General features: G+C 39.2%; 1 protein-coding gene across 1 annotated transcript in view; it reads right to left on the bottom strand.

Annotated features, from left to right (window-relative positions):
• LOC137272594 (choline transporter-like protein 2) overlaps nucleotides 1-23,569 on the bottom strand; it is a 39,172-nt gene that overhangs the window by 3,234 nt on the left and 12,369 nt on the right. Inside the window, exons 6-20 of the mRNA XM_067804985.1 lie at nucleotides 23,115-23,249; nucleotides 21,260-21,323; nucleotides 13,423-13,558; nucleotides 12,973-13,056; nucleotides 12,433-12,545; nucleotides 10,566-10,697; nucleotides 9,772-9,871; nucleotides 8,381-8,473; nucleotides 5,581-5,683; nucleotides 4,747-4,796; nucleotides 3,783-3,959; nucleotides 2,787-2,915; nucleotides 1,292-1,361; nucleotides 631-704; nucleotides 104-174 (exon numbers count right to left, since the gene is read on the bottom strand). Coding sequence (XP_067661086.1) covers nucleotides 104-174; nucleotides 631-704; nucleotides 1,292-1,361; nucleotides 2,787-2,915; nucleotides 3,783-3,959; nucleotides 4,747-4,796; nucleotides 5,581-5,683; nucleotides 8,381-8,473; nucleotides 9,772-9,871; nucleotides 10,566-10,697; nucleotides 12,433-12,545; nucleotides 12,973-13,056; nucleotides 13,423-13,558; nucleotides 21,260-21,323; nucleotides 23,115-23,249 — 1,531 coding nt within the window. The remainder of the gene's footprint in view (nucleotides 1-103; nucleotides 175-630; nucleotides 705-1,291; nucleotides 1,362-2,786; nucleotides 2,916-3,782; nucleotides 3,960-4,746; nucleotides 4,797-5,580; nucleotides 5,684-8,380; nucleotides 8,474-9,771; nucleotides 9,872-10,565; nucleotides 10,698-12,432; nucleotides 12,546-12,972; nucleotides 13,057-13,422; nucleotides 13,559-21,259; nucleotides 21,324-23,114; nucleotides 23,250-23,569) is intronic.

Below are 23,569 nucleotides of genomic sequence, written 5' to 3'. Positions count from 1 at the left end.
GATTCTCTATCCTCTCAGACATACATATCTAGATGAGTATTGCAAGATCTGCAACTGACTCTTCATTGAGTTGACCTACACCCTGCATCCAGTAATTACTTACACACGGCAGCTGTCACCACAAGTTTGCTGAGAAACAGAATAAAATCTGTCATCTTGTCAACAACAACTGTCCTGAAAGTGAAAATTACAAGAATTCAAAATTTATAGTGAGTGAGTGAGTGGTGGTCTGTTAATACTTGAGCCTGGACCAGGTCATCCTGTGATCAACAGCATGTGCATCAATGTGTGCAACTGGGACCCGATGACATGTGTCAACAAAGTCTGCGAGCCTGATCACCCAATCCTGTCAGTCGTCTCTTACGACAAGCATGGTCATCAAAATTTATAAAAACATTAATGCACACATTTATAGAATAATTTGATAGAATATTGCTTATCTCTCTCTTTCTCTTTCTCTCCGTGCCCCAACCCCACCCCCTGACACACAAAGACACACACACACAGATAGACAGTTTCCTTTTATAACTATTTATGGTTTAGTAAGCCCTTCCATGGTACCCCAGTGTTTGTGGCAATGTGCGTTCAGATGGTGCCAATTGTTGTTAGGCAATAGAGCCTGGAACTCACCTGACAATATTTCTCATGATGAGGAAGAATGCATCTTTGGCTGACAAACAGAAGTTTCTTCCATAAACTGCAATCTGATGACAAGGGTAGCATGTTTAACTAGATAATCTCAAAACAGCTACACAGTACCCACAATATTTGAGGAAATATAAATTGATAGTCCCAGGAGAAAATATTTGAGGAAATGTAATTTGATAGCCCCAGGAGAAAAGTTGTTATGCTATCTGACCTCAAGTGGAATTGATCTCATTGAAATATGGACAAGGGTAACTATATTGTGATATTGCCAGGTCACTCAAGGATTTAGCATACAAAATTGTCCCTGTTCACAGAAAATGGGCACCTATGGGATAAGTCATGTGACTATAAACTTCTAGGCGCCTCCCATACATCTTGGGTTATTCGGGGTAATAATGTGCTGTGCTGTGCTGTGCTGTGCTGTTCACCAAGTGACTGGAGTTTATCGCATTATTAACCACTTTTCATCATCATCGTTATTATATATAAACCAACAAAGAGCTTCATACTGCATATAATTATAAAACATAAGAAGTTCATAGATTTTTACAGATTATAATGAAATTCATATAAAAGATTACATCTGCACCCAAAAGATAAAGCATATTTGACTTCGACAATGAAAGACAAAGTGGAAACTTACCATGATATAAGCATTTTTGTTGAGAAACTTCATGAACTTCTCCAGACACCAAAAACAACACTTAAGACAACTGTAAAAGAGAGTACTCAACAACATTAATTTAGATCCCTGAATAAAGCTACATGTATTCCGAATGTTTCCACATTTGGAAACAGGAACGAACTACAGTCAACTACATGTATAATGAGTGACTGAGTGAGTTTTGTTTTAAGCTGCTTTTGGCAATATTCCAGCAATATCATGGCAGGGACACCAGCAAATGGGCTTCACATGTTGCACCCATGTGGGGTATCGAACCCTGCATTATTCCAGCTAAATGGCGGTGGTCTGTAAATAATTAGGTCTGGACCAGACAAACCAGTGATCAAAAGCATGAGCATGAATCTGCGCAATTGGAAAACAATGACATGTGTCAACGACGTCAGCGAGCCTCACCACCCAATCCCGCTAGTCACCTCTTACGTCAAGCAGAGTCGCCTTTTATGGCAAGCATGGGTTGCAGAAGGCCTATTCTACCCCAGATTTTTTCTGGTCTGCTCCTTCCCACCCCACCTCAACCATTTATCAAGAATGCCATCATCAATGTCATCATTATCATCTTTTGTTATATACCATATGTATATTTTAAGTTGTTCACTGGTCAGGGTGGGAACAAGGGGTGATGTACCCTGGATGTTTGTTTATGTTTAGGCTCAAGGAACAAAAACAAACATCCAGGGTACATCAACCCATGGGACCCAAGGGACTAGTGAACAACATATTTATCCTACCGGACACCCCAATGTTAATTTTAAATGTTTTGAAAATCGAGTACAAATCAAAGAAAAATAGATTCAGAGTTATCTCCCTTCCATGAATTTGCATTCTAAAAACATTGGTAATTTCTGTATATCATATGTGATTTAATGGTATTCAAGATAAAGAATTATTTCCATGAAGTACCAAATGTGTTGTCTGCAAAATCTAGCAACAGCTACGAAAAAGTTTGCCTTGCATTCCCCCAAAAAATTTTAGAAAATATTTTCAAATGTAGTCCCTGTGAATATTAAGAAGGGGAATTTGACCACGGTGACTTTACTAAGACAATACCTGTGGGAAAAACAGCAACATGCAAGATTCGAATCATTTGATTCACACAGGTTGGATGAAGTGTACGATCCAGTACCCATGCTTCAAACAGTTCAAAATTAACATTGAGGTGTTCGGTAAGATAAATATGTTGTCCACTTCGGACTCAGGGAACATAATCAAACATCGAAGATACATCAACCCATGCCCCAAGTCAAGACCAATGAACAACTTATCATATACATGGAACCAGTGAAGTATAATGTTATGTTTGTTGATGACCAATTCTCAGACGATTCTTAAAAGGTACAATAATGTTTTGAGGAAGCTATCGGGTATGGATTTGTCACTCTTTGAATATGCATAATATATTGATATCATTATCATAGAACTCTGAGCAGTGGTGAGCATAGGCATACATACTCACCGTAGGAAGAACCGAGCAACTGCATTTTCAGATCCCTTGAGTTTGGAGTCTAGATACTCCAGAGCAATCCTGATAAACTGGATGATTGCTATGATCAGCGAGCCAAAGGCAAGGGATCCGATATGGTACCTGATGAGGAAGCATATTGAATCTGTATATCAGTAAAACATCTTCATCAGTGATAGGTATTCTTGGTATCTATGACTTGAGTGTTGACAGGTCAGTAGATTTATCTAGAATATTTGAAGTGTGATAAGATACCAGAGCATACATCCTTACTATGAAAACGACATACCTGAACATCACACCCTGGTACAACAAGAACATACATGAGTGTCTGAGGTAAGACACCTGTGTTAAACCTTACTTTAAAAAGACGTGCCAGAATATCAACCTGTTGTTCATGTGGAAATAAACGTGCAGAGCTGTGTAATAACTGTAACTGAAAGCCTAATCAACCAAATTATTGAAACTTTCCTCTGGCCTACATCAGACAAGGAACTAAACATGACAACTGTTAGCAATGATTTAGAAGGACCTAAATATGATCGTTTTAAAGTGGATGAATTAATAAAATGAACTGAAAAAGAAATGAATGAAACCTCTAATTGTTTAATATTGAAACACTACAGCGTTCTAATATAAGTTCAACAATCTAATGCTACCATAGCCAATGTATCCAAGTATAACAATGAAATGAGTCCTTCTGGTCTAATGCTTAAAACCGAATGAGAACAAACGGAAAATGAACAAATGAATAGTACGAATCAAACAAACAAGGCAGAATGGGATGATGTATTGTCTACCTCCATCTTTATACGTTAAACTACTTTGTATTTCACCTGCTCTCATAACCCATTTCTAGATGTATTCATGCAATACGCACAGTACGCACTGGGTGTGTTGGATGAACACTTATAGTAGAAACTTCAAATGTCTTCAGAACATAACACTCATTTCAACATGAGTGTATATCCTATCCATAAGACAACCTACCTGAGCGTTCTTCCCAATGAGCCGATGACAGGGAACGCAGGTATGTCATCAGGCTTGTTGTACGCCCAGTAGTATGAGGCGAAGGCTCCTGCAAGAACCATCTGCCCCATAGCGATGATGAAGTTGAGAACCCACAGGAACATGAACAACAGGTACACCTGCATGACGATTGTGTACCTAAGAACACAAACAGTTAACCAGACACGTACACATCTTTTCTGCAGTAGCTACAAATCTGTATCTATTGTTTAAGTTTAGCTATGTGAATAGCTGATGTATAAACAAAAGATGTTAAAAAATACATATATTTTTATTTCACTACGTTACTACAATTATCACAACTGCTATAGAATCTCAAACTCTGGTGTTTTTCACATTTCCCAATAGTACATAGCTGCTGGAACTATAGTTGAATCAACATTGATCACATTTATTGTGAAAAAAATAGCTCATGAAATAAAAAACTTAAGTTTACAATAATTCTGAATTGTCAAGAAAAAAAGACCCAAAACTATCCCTTATTTCCATCTCGCTTGCCACTAGGATTAATTTCCATCTTTGGTTTAACCTGTCACCAGGCTGCCTCTGTACAAAACAACCTTCACACTAAGAATGTCGCACATCTGCGTAAAGGCATTGTAGTTACAATCATCTCAGCTAGAGCTACGATTTCCTTCACACTAGAGGTTCAACTGCAAAAAAAGTGTCTAGCCTAAGTCTACAACTATTTGACGGACACTGGTCTTGGCCTTAAATACTGCTGTGTGGTCCCAATCCTCAAAGTGTTTGTAACTTACGACCTGTAACCCTTTGGTTTATCATAGGCTTATGATTCTCGTAGCGCTATGGACATTTTGTGGATTTTTTATTTTCAGCACATTTTCTGTAAATGTATCTATACATTTTGTTAATATATTTTTTTAAAAAAGACTTAACTTTTACATTTTTTTCTGTATGTACTTACTCATCTCCCCCATATTTCACGAACTCACACACTGAGCCTGCAGTGGAACTCTGCAACAGGCAAATAGCATCATAAGACAAGACAATCATTTAATGTTTTCAATGAATTCATAACTGCAAACAGGAATTTGAAATTTATTGAGGTCAGAACTTATTTCAGACAGGTTCCAAGATTATCATTGTCGCATGAGCTTCATGCCTTGACCATGACAGAGACAAGCAGCTCGAGGCGTATGGAGTGAAGGGACATTAACCACTCAGAGATCAACAGCTGCTAAAATAAATAAATTCCTGGGTTGGGGAGTTGGGAATTTTGGCAGGTTTGAGGTGGTGGGTGAGCTGGGGGAGGTTGGGAGTTGGGTGACATAGACTGGTAGGTGAATTTGGGCAAGTGGATGAGGCTGGGGAGGTGGTGAGTTGAAAGAGGTGAGTGAGGTGGGTGTTTTGGGGAGGTGGGTGAATCACTGAGGTGGGTGAGTTTGGGGGAGATGGATGAACTAGGGGAGGTGGTGAGTTGAAAGAGGTGAGTGAGGTGGGTGTTTTGGGGAGGTGGGTGAATCACTGAGGTGGGCGAGTTTGGGGGAGATGGATGAACTAGGGGAGGTGGTGAGCTGAAAGTGGTGAGTGAGGTGGGTGTTTTGGGGAGGTGGGTGAATCACCGAGGTGGGTGAGTTTGAGGGAGGTGGGGGAGACTGGTGAGTTGGGGGAGGTGGGGGAGTTGAGAGACGTGTTTGAGGTTCAGGAGGTGGGTGAGTGAGGAGGGTGCATTTGGGGAGGTGGGGGAGTTTGAGGGTGGAAACATGAAAGATCAGATTCCTTCTAAACTTCTACATACACTTGGGGTGCAGGGTATCCTCTGTAGGTAGTAGTTGACGCCATCTGTGGAGGTGTTGGTGGAGTTGCTATAGTAGTTGGCTTCACCCATGGAGGCCACATAGCTCATCGAGTCAAGGAGTATTGAGGATGTAATGGTCTACCGGGACTCAACACTGTATACACCGTATACACCATATGACAACACACCAGATGTAAGTCCACGGGAGACTAAGCTATTATAGCACTACAACTGTCGTAAGTAGATGTTACAGAGTAGACGGTACAACAGTTGTACTAAAATGGGGCCCTCATCTACCACCTCCACTACAGTCTGTTTGATTAGAAAGGTTCCCCATACATGATTGAATATATCAGTTTAGAAAGGTAGTTAAATATTACAAGGCAAGACATTCATGAATGACCTATACAAAACACCTTTTCATTAATTAGAAATGAACAAACTCTCATCATTATAAACATTAAATTGACAGTTGGCATGGAGGGGTGCACAGCAGCAATGTGAATAGACCGGTGTGGAGGGGAGCATCTCAAAATCTATTCTGAATGATCTGACAGTGACTTTATCATCTGTGGCATCAGTCAGAGTTGATGAAAATAACGAGGAGTGCGACAGTTGCCTGCTGAAGACCATCACGAGACCAGTAACCTTCTTACAGCACTGCCTAAATATCAAGAGTGATTTTACACTGCAAATCGGTCAAAAAGAGATAAACGTGGTATTTTGATCTTGCAATATCACCTTTTAGATATCCCATATCATCTCAAATGGATTTAGGTTACCATGACATGGTGATAACAAAAAATAGTTCCACATGACCTTCTCTCACTTTGAATTTTTTAAACCAAGCAATCATGTCACCCTTAGGATTGTTAGACGTCAGAGGTTTGCTGTTTGGGTACTGCACGCTGTGATATGGTGCATTGTCGATGATGATAATGATTAATTTATTTAGCAAAGCTGTAACCAACTAATTTTGAACCTCCTCGAAAACAACATGTTTCCACTCATCTCTGTATGGTAGTCCCTATAGTAGTATAGGGAATGACAGTTCTAAAACACTTCACATATAGAGTGTGCTAAAGCTAAGCAAAGCTAAGCAAAAGCTAAGCAAAGCTAAGGAAATTTCTAAAACACTTCACATATAGAGTGTGCTAAAGCTAAGCAAAGCTAAGCAAAAGCTAAGCAAAGCTAAGGAAATTTCTAAAACACTTCACATATAGAGTGTGCTAAAGCTAAGCAAAGCTAAGCAAAAGCTAAGCAAAGCTAAGGAAATTTCCTTAGCTTTGGTTAGCTTTTGCTTAGCTTTGCTTAGCTTTAGCACACTCTATATGTGAAGTGTTTTAGAACTGTCATTCCCTATACTACTCCTATTGTCTTTGGACTTGCCTCTGAACACCAAATCCCAACCAGCTAGGAAACCCTCGCTGCTGCTTCCAGCATGAAGAATAATCAATCTGTCCCATTCCTCTGAGCGGATCTTCCATGATCCCTTACTATGTCCTAAAAACACATACCACATTTCGTTTCCTTGTCCACAACGCTTACTGAGAAAATCTGTTCCCATCACCTCGGACTAATGAACTAAGCTCAAACCCCCATCTCCCTCCCACCTTGCAGTGAGGGATAATAAAACTTAAGGTTTAGATGCATACCTCACAGATCAGATCATTCTGACAGAAAAGTCATTATTTTTTCATCTAAGAATTTTTCAACCAGATACAACCAGATTTTCAAATTTTGATGAAGAATTTTACTGTCAGATATAAGACTTGAGATAAAAAATATGATTAACTAAATAAAAGTTTTTGTGATGGACAGCCAATAGTGTCTTGGATGTCTACTTATAAGGATAAATAGATATTTTTAACTATGTTCCTCATCATTAACATTATATGTTAGGGACATATCCTTTCAGCAAGCACGTGTATATTTATAAAGCAGAAACACAAGACAAAAGATATGCCTTTTTAAAAAAAACGTCTTTCTTCATGTAATCAATGTTTTGAAACAAATTTTCTACTCAATAATGTAACATTGTGTGAAAGGCTTGAGTCAACTGAACCATTCTTTACAGAGTGCTACTTGGTCCACAACTTCATGAAGGACTCAGGGATGATTCACCAATGCACCAATGCATTGCGATACATATAGGTTTGATACAGCTATCGTATTGGTGACTGGTGTATCGATACAAAAAGATACTCAACTTTTTTTCAAAACAGTATTATCTTAAACATGTTTAAGTACTTATCTAGAAAAATATACGCAAGTATGATAAAATTACTTGCTTGTTTATAACAGTAATGTTATTGTTATACACAAGTACCTAGAAATAAATTATTTCAATTCTTAATGCTGTGTCATTCCTTCAAGGTGTATGTATCAAGACACGTCATATTGTAGGTAAAATCGTGACAGAATGTATCGTCCAAGCCTTAGCTTCATGTACGGAGACCTTGTACTTGGGGATATCAGACAAAACATTTGAAAACAAACGTTGGATAACTCCACGGGGCTAAAATATACGATCCGCTGGGATGTTCATGTGTATATCTATCCAGTTTTGACCCCAGTCTTCCAGATCAGTTTATTGAATCAACTGTTCCATAAATGACAAAAGTAAAAAGAGACATTGTTGTTAATTGTTTGATCAGCAATCTAGATGTTGGTAAGTCAAAACTGAAACATACCACTTTATTAGAATCTTACATTGTTATCAAGCTACATTACGTTGTTATCAAAACGTCACTCTATGCAGTAAACAATATTGTTGTTGCTGGTGCTGTATGAAGGATACACTGCACTGACTGCCCAGTAGGCTATGAAGGCGATCTCCAGGATCCAAGGAATGACAGGCCAGAACAAGGTGGAGAACATGCTGCCGATTGCCCTGTAACAAATGTGTCTTACATTACCAAATGTGACATGGCTTTCATGCTGTGACATATTGCCTAAGCAATACTGTAAAACTGTAAAACCAAACAGAGTCACTATCTATCTTAACAATCCCCCCAACACCAAACCATCCAATCATTGTGGTCTAGCAAATCAATCAACAAACCAGCCAACCAAACATAGTAGTCCATACAGCTGCTAAGGCCCATCCACCTAAACACTAACATCCACCTACCCAGGTGAGATCACCCACTGTAACTCACCAAGCTGACATCACTGACATCCACCTACCCAGGTGAGATCACCCACTGTAACTCACCAAGCTGACATCACTGACTGAGACACACTCAGCTGAGACCATCCCTAAGGTTTATCCAGTTCAGATCACCCTCCTAACAAGACATGGGACACTTCTCTAGCAGGGTCTCAAAGACGTCTGCCATGTTGGAAGCTGTCCTTGTTTGTGGCTCGGGATCTATACTACCTCAGATTCTCACATGTCCTTGTGAGAAGGGACAAACGACCAAATAGGCTTTCCGCATAGGCTTCTCGCGATATCTTGGTTTCACCAATAAAGTCCTTCCATCACCCAGGAGGCCCTCCCATCACCTCTGAGGCCTTCACGTCACACACAATGTGCACTCATCACCCATGAAGCTCTCCAATCTTCTATGACACCCTCTCATTACCCATGAAGCCCTCCCATCTTCTATGAAACTCTCTTATCACCCATGAAGCCCTCCTATCTTCTAGGAAACCCTCTCATTACCCATGAAGCCCTCCTATCTTCTAGGAAACCCTCTCTTTACCCATGAAGCCCTCCTATCTTCCATGAAACCCTCTCATTACCCATGAAGCCCTCCCATCTTCTAGGAAACCCTCTCTTTACCCATGAAGCCCTCCTATCTTCCATGAAACCCTCTCATTACCCATGAAGCCCTCCTATCTTCTAGGAAACCCTCTCTTTACCCATGAAGCCCTCCTATCTTCCATGAAACCCTCTCATTACCCATGAAGCCCTCCTATCTTCTAGGAAACCCTCTCTTTACCCATGAAGCCCTCCTATCTTCTAGGAAACCCTCTCTTTACCCATGAAGCCCTCCTATCTTCCATGAAACCCTCTCATTACCCATGAAGCCCTCCTATCTTCTAGGAAACCCTCTCATCACCCATGAAGCCCTCCTATCTTCCATGAAACCCTCTCATTACCCATGAAGCCCTCCCATCTTCTAGGAAACCCTCTCATCACCCATGAAGTCCTCCCATCTTCTATGAAGCCCTCTCATTACCCACTTGCTAGCCTCCTTGATGAGCTGGATTGCAAGTCGGATCCTGCTGCACAGACAGAGAATAAGAAGAAGGTAGATGGTCGTGATGGTTGCCGAGATGCACCCTGAAACAATCAACAAGTACACATCAAGGACGATACTGGATAATATTCACCTTCAGCAGCCAACAATTGTTGTAATTGGCTGATTACTGGATCACATTGTCAGAAATTGTTGTGCTACATAAGATGTAATAATTTCTTGAAAAGTTTGTTAACGCTTGTACGTCCTATCCAAATTGACAGTTCAGGTTCCCCTACTCTTTTTTAAGAGTACACAATGTAAAAGTTATAAAGGACCTTGACTTGCTATATACAAGCACAGTACTGGCGTTCACTTTGAAAATACTATCATAAAAACATGTAAAACCAAAAACAAATTACAGCCAAACATAGATTTGTTTTCCTCAAAAGTAAACAAGTAGATCTCATCAACACTATGAGATGAAGCATATGACATTTCAGAGAAAAGAGATCATATATCTGTGTAAAAGATTCAGTTGTTGCTTAAGGTCATTAAAACGCTCATTTATATGGAGCAAAAAAAGTCACATGTCTTGAATAGTTTTGGGAATATATGTTTTAGAGAAGGAAATCTTCCATTACCTTCCATTAAAATATCCCAAAATATAATTATGATTCCCCAAATTTGTTCAACAATATACAGCATCCTTGATTGGGTAAACTAGTGGCCAACAGCATGAGCATTCAGCTGCATTGAGTGAGACCACTTCCGCAAAGAGAAAATTGTACAACTTACCGAAAGCTAGCCATGTTTTCTGTAGGGACAGAAAGTAGTTGAAGTTGGCAGCGAAAGATGGTGAGAAGCCGTATGTGGATGTTGTGTTCGAAGTCTTCATCTCGTAGTACTTTGAATAGCTGTAGTACGTTGCTGAAATGAAAACAGTGAGTGAGTGAGTGAGTGAGTGAGTGAGTGAGTGAGTGAGTGAGTCGCTTATAGCTATATTCCAGCAATATCACTGCAGGCTCAGCAGAAATTCACACACTGCACCTATTAAATTGAATTGGGGAATTGAACAGGTGCCTTCAGTGTGAGAGTGTCTGATATGCAATGTACTTACAGTCATAACTTATTACTGTCTGTCAACATTATTTAGCTGAGCTCAACTTGATTTTCAAATCATAATCATAAAGGAAATTGAATCATTGTCAAATATTATACAAACACACCGGTCAGAGATTCAATGAAAATACATTGGAATCTGTCAAATCAAGACTGTGCAATGCGGTTTTCTCTCATAAAGTCTTCCTTTACATGCAGTGAGAGTGAGCCTGTGTCTGGACCCATATTGAGACAGTAAACCCTACAGTATGCCACAGACTATGGTGTTGAAGAATTCAAAGTTCACTGTGGCGGTGTCTATGGTAAGAGAAGTATTTGTCCAATATGGACAAATATAGACAAATGAGTCAATCCCAAACCAAGTTCAAGTCAATAGACAGATGCAACTGCATTATATTAAACATTCACTGCCAACGACCCTTGAAGGTCGGGATAGAATAGCCCTTTAGCAACTGATGCTTGCCATAAAAGACAACTATGCTTGTCACAAGAGGCAACAAAGGAGATCGGGTGGTCAGGCTTGCTGACTTGGTTGACAAATGCCATTGGTTAACATTTCGCAGATCGATGCTCATGTTGTGGATCACTGGATTGCCTGGTCCAGACTTGATTATTTTCAGACCACCTGCATATAGCTGGTATATTGCTGGGTGTTGCACAAAACTGAACTCATTCATTGCCAGTTCAATCCACCAACTGTCGAGAACACGTGCATGTTAATAATCATTCTATACACACCCGCATCTCAGCCAAATCAATTTCAACAAACAATGCAGATATAACCCTTTGTCAAATACAAGGAAGAATAATTTGAGTACATCTCATCAGAACAAAATTCTACAGGCATTGCTTTCCTGGTGGGGTAGCCTAGTAGTTAAAGCATCCCCTCACCATGCCAGTTTGATTCCCCACAAAGGCACAATGTGTGAAGCCCATTTCTAGTGTCTCATGCCATGATATTGCTGTAATATTGCTAAAAACAACAGGGTAAAATCATACTCACTCACTGTTTTTGTTGTAAATTGAGTTTCCAGCAATATCACAGCAGGGGATACCAGAAATGGGCTTCATACATTGTACCCATGTGGGGAACTGAACCTGGGTCTTCAGCATGACGAGTGAACACTTTGACCATTAGGCTACCCCACCACCCCAACACACACTACAGCATGACTATATTGATATTGACTTTGCTGACTGTGCAAAACGCCTGAATTTATGATAGAATGGTAAAGGTAGTAGAAGATATGAAATGCCAAAATTAGTGATCCGTTTTTATGTGTGTGCAGTCAGAATAAATTAATACAGACAAGTCTCTTTAATCCTGTTTATCTGACAGTCGGCTTTATCCGATAGTACAATATAGACACTCTTTATGAAATTAATAGGACTACTTGTTTCACAGTAGTACAAGAATATTCTTAGTATTGAAACATCACACTCACGAAATATAAGAAGGTGGTATGAGCAAAGCTTGTACATCATTGAACTTGATCAAATTAGCAACACTTAGCCTTCTGAAGAAGTGAAGATATATACTTACAGAACCCCAGGAGCCCAAGGAGAGCAAATATAGTGATCCACACCATGATGCCGGCCAGCCACCGCAGCAGTACAATCCAGATCATAGCCACCAGCATCGCCATCCCCAGGCCGCTGTCATCAATAAAGATACAGTTATACACACAGTTGGTCATTCAGTTATACACAGAGAGTTGGTCACAGTCATACACAGAGACTTGGTCGCGTGGAGTCATACACAGAGTTGGTCATACACACTCTTACACAGAAAGTTATTCATACAGTGTTGGTCATACACAGAGTTGGTCATACAAAGTCATACACAGAGAGTTGGTCATACACAGAGAGTTGGTCATACACAGTCAAACACAGAAAGTTAGTCGTACAGAGAGTTGGTCATACACAGTCACAGAGTTGGTCATACACAGTCAGTGAGTTGGTCAGACACAGTCAGACAATTGGTCATACATAGTCAGTTGTCCAGTCATACTTTCCACACTCAGGTGACATTGATTAACTGGCAGCAATGTTTGAGTCCGGATGTCATGAGTACAGTACTCACACTAACAGCATCCACCACGATGCGACAACATCCTTGTATACAAGCTCCCCATACTCCTTGAACTGGTAGAACAAAGCCAAGTAGCTGCAACAGATGGTATTCTCATCAAACATTATGTCAACAAACTACATATGTCATGACATGCATGACAGCATCCTGTACTCTCAACCTTCCCAGTGATTGATATTGTGAACATCAACAGCGTCAAAATTTAACCAGAGCTTGAGACATATTGGATGGACAGTCAGGCCTGGGGCCAAGTTCCACACAACCTTTTTAGTGTTGAGCTAATCGTAACTCCCATACATTATCATGGACTCACTAAAGTCAATGCACTAAGATTTCTTTGTGCAATGTAGCCAAGAAGTTAACACTACAATCAGAGACAATAAACATGATAATTATATGGTAAAGTCTTGACAGAATTTAAAACAGATCTGATCAACTCACTAGCTGGCACTGTCGAGGGCATTCCCTGTCACATTGGTGCCATCTGCTGCCTGAAGAGCATAACCTCCTGATGTCGTGAGGTCAGAGGCGAGATCTGCGACTTGTCCAAATATGGATGGTATGCATCGACCAATCACTGTCAAGAATGGATAAACAAAGCACAATTTTATTTATATTCTTATAGACTATTAAATAAAACTATTAATTTACAGAATAAGCACCCAAGACTGTTTTCCTGACTGCCAAAAGAACAGGATGTCCTCATGAACAATACAAAATCAGCGCTTTTGTACTCCTGTGAGCCATCAGAAGTGAAAAGGTGACCATTTCAAAGTTTGTTCCTTCCCACTGTACACCATTTTGTGTTTGAAAAACATTCTTTTAAATGATCCCAAATGTAAAAAATACTGAAGCAAAAACATAAGAGATCACATGAAAGGACAAGTGTTCCCTCATTTTTTTCCAAGGTGTCATCACAAACTTTATAGTGCATAGCTTGTGTAGAAACCTTGAAAAAAATAAAGGAACACTTGTGCTTTCATGTTGTTCCAGACTTTTTTGCCCTCAGTACAATTTGTTTTGGTCATAAACACAAAATTAAAAATATGTTTGCCCCAATTCTATTGGAAAAAAGACCTAATGGTGATTTACAATACGATCAACTCTACCTTATCTCCCAGCTGAAACGGCACCATGGTTGACCATGGTCAACCACGGCTTACCACAGTAAACCATGGTATTACCATGGTTTACCGTGCTAAACCGTGGTCACCAACATTTCTAGACCATGGTAGACCATGGTCTAACATGGTCATCATGGCAGACCATGGTCATTATAGACCATGGTCACCAGTAACCATGGTAGACCATGGTCTTTTCCATTTTACCATGGTAGACCATGATCATCACAACTCATGATCACCAGAAACCATGGTAGACCATGGTCATTGTCCTTTTGCCATGGCAGACCATGGTCATCCTAGACAAAACCATGGTAAAACATGGTGTTTTCGTTCAAAGCAGTGGTTGACCATGGTCATTTCATGAAAGTCCATGGTAGACCATGGTCATCACAGAAAAATTTTACATTTTAAACTGTGATAAATAAAAAATTTAAAAGGGGAAACCTGATGGTTTCATGACTCTGTGTTTCATTTATGAATAACAAATCTTGTAGGTCCTTGTTCTTACATTTGTGTGCATTAAACAACTAAATCTTAACACCTCAGTGAGTGTTAAAATGTAGTGTGATTTAATAAAAAAAAATAGAACACGATGTCATAAAAATAATCATAAGCGGAACTGTTCACTGATTTTACTAATATTTGCTGCAGAGATACACAAACAAAACAACTGACGTCTTATACTCTGGAAAAGCAAAACAAAAATAACCCTGTGTTCATCTGAAAATATAATAGGCATGGTTTATTTCTCCCGATCCCTTTGTTAAAGTTGTCCATTAAACTGTGTAAATCTCGTCTCTAATACTAGTTTTTGTGTGTGGGTGCCTTTTTCTTCTTGTTTTAAAATAAACACAACAAACATTGTACGACAGAAAAGCTAAACAATGTCTCAGCAATATAGACAGTTCAACGAAAAACTCACCATTTGTTAATAGCTACGCAACTAGTTGATACTGTAGAGGTTTTCTAATTGCCCTGAATATTGATATTTAATCCATAAAGTACAGACCCTGACGCAAATATATCCAAGAATACCCATGTAAGTCTAGAAAATATAGATTGTAGATTCCCTTAACTTCAGGCTGCAAATGAAGAAAGTCCGTTAAAAACCGTTATGACTTAAAAAATTGTGTAGCACAAGGTGTCAAAGTTCACGGTGCCTGTAAGGAAAGATTCCGTTTGTTCTCAGATTGTAGATTCCCTTAGCTTCTGCGAATGAAGAAAGTCTCAGCGCTCTATTTCATTATATTATTATAGTATTATACTATAGTATTTTCAATATGAACTTTTTTAAGTAAAATATGTTCATTTCAGAGACTAGTTGTTAGTTAATCCATAAAGTAAAACTTTGAAGTACGCTGTCAAATTCGTCTCATTTCATTGAATTTCTCCCGTGATTTTCTCGATCGCAAGTGAGCAGATACTTATAAGAACGTCTTTCGCATTGTTTATGGTGAAGCAAAAACATAAAACAGTAAAAACAACAAAACAATTCACTTGGTACTATAAACAGAAAGAAATGATGAAAAGAATTTTGATATCGATGGGTTTTTTTACAGCTTTCCAAACACGTACGTCGATCTACCCGTTGAAAAAAAAAATCAGTGCTCTCCACTTTTGAACACATTTCACGGTCACATTCTGTTCACCACGTGCAAATACGACCATTAAGAAATTAGGTCAATTTTGACTAATGAAATTAAATTTATGGGCGGGGATATGTACATAAACTGTCCTTCCACAGATCGAACAAATCGATCAAGGGACGTGTGCACACAGAACATCAAGTTTTCGCAATTCCCACCGTTGAAAATAATACGACATATATATTTATTCAAATTTCGATGTTTATGCCGAAATACTGTAATTCTAGCCATTATTACATCGTAAGATTAGAAATTATCCACTGTTGTGAAGTAACACGAACGCGCGGTACATGGCTCCGATTTTCGCGCCAAACACGGCCACGCCCTTCGTTCTTCCGTAATCTATTGCGACTTCATGAGCGCTAACCGTACAGCTTATTTATTACATATGCAGTTACGATTATATTCCTGGTCGTAGTAGATCTATGTGTATATATCTATGAAAACGTGTTGGCTTTAATTTTTTTCTTAAAAAATACGTTTCCACTTCTAACTCGCACCATTCCGGGACAAGCCGAATGGGGACGATCTCTTCGCGGCACGATGCCATTGCTGCTAGTGCTATGTGTCACGTACACCTGTGTGAGCGCGCAAAGCGAGCGAGAGGCGCCAAACACAACTTTTGCCAACAGACAACGATCTAAGCGAAGAATAACCTAACGTATTAGCGATTCACGGATTTGGAGGATAATCCAATGTTGGATATGTGAAGAAGGAATAGATTAGATTTATGCCGATGGATACGTCTCAGCTAGGTTGATTTCCAATGGAGATGAGCACGAGCGGTAAGTAAACAACAGCAATATTGAAATCGTTTTGAGTGCCCCGATATTTAAATTGTTTTGAGTACCTTAAGGTTCGCATACGAACATAGGTAAAGGGGTAAGCATCACTCTTTGATTAGAATGACGTAAGACAATGTAACAATAACATATATAGCAATGTATGAAGTGTTTATGTCGTACATTCTCAGTGAATATCTCTCAAACGGAAGGAATAATGTGTGATGAACGTTAATTTGAGGTTTTATGTAATATGTTCCGTTCATTTATGTTAAGACACGATCAGTATCTAACGGTACTTTAAAAACCGTTATGACTTAAAAAATTGTGTAGCACAAGGTGTCAAAGTTCACGGTGCCTGTAAGGTCAGCCTGAAAGATTCCGTTTGTTCTCAGATTACACACACAATAAAATACACTCAAATGATCATAAAAGGGAGGTAATTGCTATAGGCACGTTTATGGACATTCCATTTTCTTTCTATCGTATAAATTTGTATTCAGCTTTGTAATAACTGCTGTTTGTAAACCAATACTGAATGTGTCAGTACATTTTGCCATTCATTTAACGTGGAAATAGGTTCAAATACTTTGAGATACGTTTTTATCAATATTATGATAGTGCTGATTATTATAAGTGTTATGAAATTTTATGCATCATTTCAGAATATTGTATTTGGTTATGAATGTAGGCAAGTGATTTGGAAGCCAGTTTGGTGTTTTGACTTCTATTGCATGTTTTGCTACTGATATACACTCTTCACATTAAAAGAAAGTGATTCAAAGTCATTAATGTATAGAAATGTTTTTAAATAACATGATTTAGTATAATACTCAGGTGAAAAAATATCCGAAGTATGGGAAAATACTTAACATTTTTTCAGCAGTTATAAATATACAATTAAATAACACAATTTCAATATTTGCTTAAGAACCTTTGAAATGGGGAAACACTGTTATTAAATGTTGTTTGTGTGTTTTTCAGATTTCCACTGGACAGTTCTGAAGAAATGGTACTAATGTTGAAACACTGAAGATTAAGTTATATTCCAGAGCCATTTGCTCTTCAAACTGAAGACTTAGATTCGATTCCTCTCCTGGGTACAGTGTGTGTAGCCCCTTTCTGGTGTCTGTCGCCGTGCTATTGCTGGAGCATTGCTAAAAGTGGAGCAAAACTAAACTCAGTCAGTCACTCACTCACGCACTATCCCTGAAGCAATGTGGGTATCTTCTGTGATGTCCCCACAGCTCTTCGTGAAGGTTCTTCCAACATGTGTGTATAATCCTGTCTCCTCTGAGAGAAATTGTGATGCCCCCTGTACAACTTCCAGGTAGATGATTTGGGGCACTCCTGTAAATTCTGTGTTGGTCATGACTCTCATTGTGTCTACTTTTAAATCATATAGTCTAATGGGATTTCTGAAATTGTATATTACTGCATGAAATGTTGTCCCGAAAGAGTTCATTTTCCTGGATACAGACTGAAGGACATCCCATTTCTGTTTTAAAATAATAAATAATAATGTCTTCTGAAAAAAGATGAACATGTCCACATACCATTTTTCCTCAGCAGTGTAACTGGATTTATAATTCTAGCTGCACAGGATATCCCACAATCCCTGTGAGCTTTCCAATAGCTATCGTCAAATTGTCTTTCATTTAAATCTGAGGCAATGTTCGTAATAAACTTTGTCTTCGTAATGTAAACAGTTTGTTTTCAGTGCATGGGTCTTTTTATGTTAATTCTTTAATATTTGATATTCTAATTGATTTCTATGCCATGGTGTTCGTGCTATATCTATTTTCTATGTAGGTTGTGGTGTGATATGGTTGGTTTTCAACATGGTCTCAATAGCCAAAGGTTATTCTGATGGTAAACTGTTGTGCAATCTAACGAACATGCTGTACTTACTATGGTCTCATTTTTTTCAGTAGTAATAAATGGTACACCATGGTCTCCTTTTACCATGGCAAACCATGGTACACCATGGTCTCTTTCTGCAATGGTAGACCATGGTTTTACTTAACCATGGTAAACTGTGGTGCCATTTACTACCACCATGATGTTTCGTTACCATGGTAGACCATGGTTAACCATGGTCTATTTTTGCCATGGATGACCATGGTCCACCATGGTCTTATTTTATTCTGGTTTACCATGGTAGACCATGGTATGCCATGGTTTTTCTTTTACCATGGTTTACCATGGTACACCATAGTCACTTTTTACCATGGTAGACCACGGTTTTATTTTACCATGGTAAACTGTGGTGCCATTTACCGCCACCATGGTCTTGCTACCATGGTAGACCATGGCTTACCATGGTCTAATTCTGCCATGGTTGACCATGGTAGACCTTGGTCTTATTTTACCATGGTAAACTGTGGTGCCATTTACCGGATGTGGTAAGCCGTGCTAGACCATGGAAACCATGGTCTGTGAACCATGGTCTACCATGGTATACCATGGTATACCATGGTTTTTTCATGCTTATTTCAGCTGGGTTTTCAAAAAGAAAAATCAAGATGATAAAACACTTAAGTACGTTAAGTATGCATAATGGGAAAAACACTTCAACATGGCATGTGGTCCTGTGCACAGAGCTCAGGTCACAAATCAGTTGAAGTTAAGCAACGTCATGAGACCATGTTTGGCAACTTGGCTCCTATTAGTTTCTGGGACTTCAATCCTGTCCCCCAAAGACACACACATGATACTAGTGGCCTCACCTTAGGCAAGTGAGTTTGTTCCAAACTGCCACTGTTGACCCAGAAAAAATGGGTATCTGGTGGGATAAGTCATGTGACTATAACCTTCTAGCGCCTAACAGGCAACTTGGGTTATCTGGGGTAATAATGTGTTAGTGCTTTATGAGTGCACCAGTGTGTGGAAACAGACACTTTATAAATAACAATTATTATTTATTATTATCATGTACAATACAACCATTTCTTCCTTATTTTTTGCGAAGTAAAACCAAGATGATATAACACAAGTACATTAAGCATGCATATATATGCTTTCAGACACTTCTAACCCCCCAGTGTTTTATAGCAAAGATGCTTCTGTGCAAACAAATACTCAGCAATGGTCCGCTTCCCATTGTTAACATCAGTCATTACGGCTTGCTGCCTACATGGTGGCAGCGTAGTATTTAAGACTGAGCCTGGTTTATTTTCAACAATGGATTAAGTTTGTTGAGTGTTGTAACAACTGAAATCCTACATGCAGAAGATAGGTTAACTATTTTGTCACTTAAGTTTAAGTCAAATCATTGGTATTAGTGTCCATGTTAGGACAGTTGATTTGGAGTAAAGTTTCAATTTGTTATCTTATAGCTCACTGGCTTCTATTCTCGATTCAACGCGAAAACGGACTAAATTGTGACGATAAAAAACTTCTGTTCTGATCCGCCATTGAAATGCTACACGCCACTGTTTGAGTGTTTCTAGTTATTTCTTCAAAAACATCTTTCACATACACCTGTAATTCAAATGAGGGGAATATACTATCAGGTGAAATGTGTTTACACGTAATAGTGATAGTACCATACTCTTAGAAAGAGTGTTAGGTGTATTTGAGGTGTGTGAAAAACGTGACATATTGCCGATCTGTTCTGATCCACCATTGAAATACTACACGCTGTTGTTTGAGTGTTTCTAGTTATTATTTCAAAAACATCTTTCACATACACACAGGCAATCTGCAATTCGGCAGGGATGCACTTAACACCCTCGGGAACATCACAAGCCAGGAACTCGACGGAAAAGACCATCGTCTCTGCTAAGACTAAGACATCATCACTTGATGGGTGACAGAGCCTTCTCAGTTGCAGCCCCACTACTCTGGAACAGCCTTCCTATCACCATCAGAGAAATCAACTGTAAAGACTCTTTCAAAAAAGCCCTAAAAACCCATCTATTCACATTATCCCTCTCATAGGGTTTTCTTACTCTCACCTTTCAGCGCCGTTGAGCAAATACTTTTTTTGGAAGCAGGCGCTATATAAATTCATTATTATTATTATTATTATTATTAATTTTTATGAGGGGAATATACTATCAGGTGAAATGTGTTTGCAAGTAATAGTGAGAGTTTCATAGGCCGCAATGTATCATTTATACTTTCATTCATTCACATATCTACTTCTTTCTTTTATTCTTTTCCTTTCTTTCATTCATTCACATAATTCTTGCTCATAATTCTTACTATAATTCATAAGTCCCTATGGTCCTTAGTATGGTGATCAACCTTCAGTTGCTAGTGATCTATAGCCCATTCTTAGACTGTACTGTTGTCTTGAGGTATATTTTTTATGATAGCGTACACATTAAAAAAAAAAATTAAATTAAGAGACGTGATATTCTAGTAGTTTTACTGTGGTCTGATGACAGGTTTTAATCTAATACATGTATCGGGGTGAATACTGACAAAAACTGTTCTCGTCACGAAATGGCTGCAATACTGACAACGTGACGTTAAATTTTAACTCACTCACTCACTAATATAATTCATTCATTGATTGATTGTAAAATTCTGACTGATTCAATAAACTGGCTGAAGTTCTGTTGTGAAGTTGTGCTGGGAACGAGCCACATCACTGTGTGTGTTGGAGCATGATGAGGCACATGTTAATTAGTATAAATGGTTAAGAAAGCAAGAGAGTGACCTATCCCTGTTGTAGAGTATCCCTGGGTGAACTGAGTGGACATGAGTCAAGACGAACCTGCAGTATTCTCCACATAGTATGGGGCACAGTCTGTGTTGTCTATCAGAGTCTGAATATCCGACTGGAACACAAATACAACAAACATTTAATAATGAAATACAGTCGAACCTCATTTACTCAGAACCCGCATATCCAGAAACTCCACCTTTCATACAATTTTTATATGACAGGAACCGTTCATTCAGTAAATTGTACTTGCCAAATTCAGTAATTGGACCCCACGTTTCCAGGCCCGGAGAATTTTTAAACCATTCCCATAGAATTCCATTTTAACATGATCTTGTTATCCAGACAGAAAGATCTGTGCACACATGCATGTGTATGTGTCACATCAGTACTATTTACCACATGACTAAGAGTATTCATTCTTAATCTCTCAGAGGACATTTGATGTGAATTGATTATCCCTCAAAACAATAGCGATGCATGTGAATTCTGTTGTTAATTAGGATTTAGTGGGTGTGAGAACATTTCATCAGTAACAAAAACACATGTTTAAGTAGGACTAATACTTTCAGCAGTGATGTAAATAAACACAAATTAAATATGCCCTTATGGTAGACTTGTGTGCAGGCACATCATGCTGACTAATCTAGGGATGGTAACTCTCTTACCTCGGCACATCGTGGCTAATCTACCTAGGCACATGCAGACTAATCTAGGGGAGGTAACTGTTACCAAAGCATATCATGACTAATCTAGGGGAGGTAACTCTGTTACCTAGGCGCATCATTACAGGCATGAACTTCGCATACAGCATGTGGTCATAAACTACCAGCCACCTTGGCAAAAATGCAGATTGTTAACATTCCTATTTACAGCCAGCTTCAATTATTCTACAATCCCTAACATCCAACAAACAGTGACAAGCGGCAGGTTGTACGATGTTCGTTTTCCATGTATGGCAAAGAGTCTAAGTGGCCTCACATGGGACTGTACATTATCTATGGCTTAGTCACAAAGGGTAAATGATGACTTTAAGGGTGTCACCCATTTTGTTCTGGAGAAGGACGGGTCATAAATTTTGTACAGATGCTCAATGTTTGTACATAAAATGGGAGGCAAGGGGGCATGGGTGCCACTGACGTTGCAAATAATTGTAGGGGCGTCATTCACATTGTCCATGCTTCTCCATAAAAATCATCACCACCCCCACAAGCCACTAATGATTATGAATGGCCCCTTACAACATGCAGTGAGTAAACTTGTATGAAAACTGCCCTTTTAGCAATACTCCTGCAACATAATACGACAGGGGACATCAGAAATGGGCATGTGTAGAATATGGAAAATCAAACCTGGGTCTTCGGCAGTGAGAAGCAAAAGCTTTAACCACTAGGCTACCTACCGCCCTTTGAAACCTGTAAATAACTTTACTCTGAAGACACTGAAGAATATTTGATTCTGACTGGTGTTGAGCAAAACTATTTTGGCCATATGATTACACAATGCCATTTAGAAAGTGGTCATATGTAGCATATGTTATATTTGGGGTTACACTTTCTTAGTAAAGGGGCAGTCACAGAGGCTGAGCGGGTTAGGCCTCTGACTTTGTGTGATGGTGATTAGGTGCCTGACTCTGAGGGTGTGGGTTTGAATCCTAAATGAGACTTAACTCAAAAAAGTATTAGAATTTGTACTTTACTAAGAAAGTGTAATCCCAAATATAATATATGTTATATTTTGGCCTTAGTCGTAGCATTACATTTGCTTTACCGACAGCACCAGGTTGAAGTCCATTATATACTCATGGAAAAAAGTATCGCAACACCTCATGATCTTCATAGGATTATATGTTACAATTATATATAGCAAACAAACGTCTCCAAATCGTTAGTGATTATATACTTACAGTGGCAGTGGGATCTACATTGTTTTTACACAGCATCTTGTTCCGTTCAGACGTCAGCATCCCTCCTGCTGCTGTCTCCAGGGCCTTCGTCTCCAGGTATACATAGTACGTGCTAGTACAGTTGGCCACACACACCTGGATCAGGACAAAGATGCAGGTGGTCAGCCACTGGCCATAGTGTCTTGAGTGAGTGAGTGTGTGAGTTTAGTTTTACGCCGCACTCAGCAATATTCCAGCTATATGGCAGTGGTCTGGAAATAATCGAGTCTGGACCAGACAATCCAGTGATCAACAACATGAGCATCAATCTGCAGAACTGGGAACCAATGGCATGTGTCAACCAAGTCAGTGAGCCTGACCACCCGATCCTGTTAGTCACCTCTTACGACAAGCATAGTCACTTTTTATGGTAAGCATGGGTTGCTGAAGGCCTATTCTACCCAGGGACCTTCACG

Source organism: Haliotis asinina, chromosome 2 (genome assembly GCF_037392515.1).
Source record: "Haliotis asinina isolate JCU_RB_2024 chromosome 2, JCU_Hal_asi_v2, whole genome shotgun sequence".
NCBI classification, from domain to species: Eukaryota; Metazoa; Mollusca; class Gastropoda; order Lepetellida; family Haliotidae; genus Haliotis; species Haliotis asinina.
The sequence above is the reverse complement of the archived record's forward strand: the minus strand, read 5'-3'. Positions and strand labels throughout refer to the sequence as shown.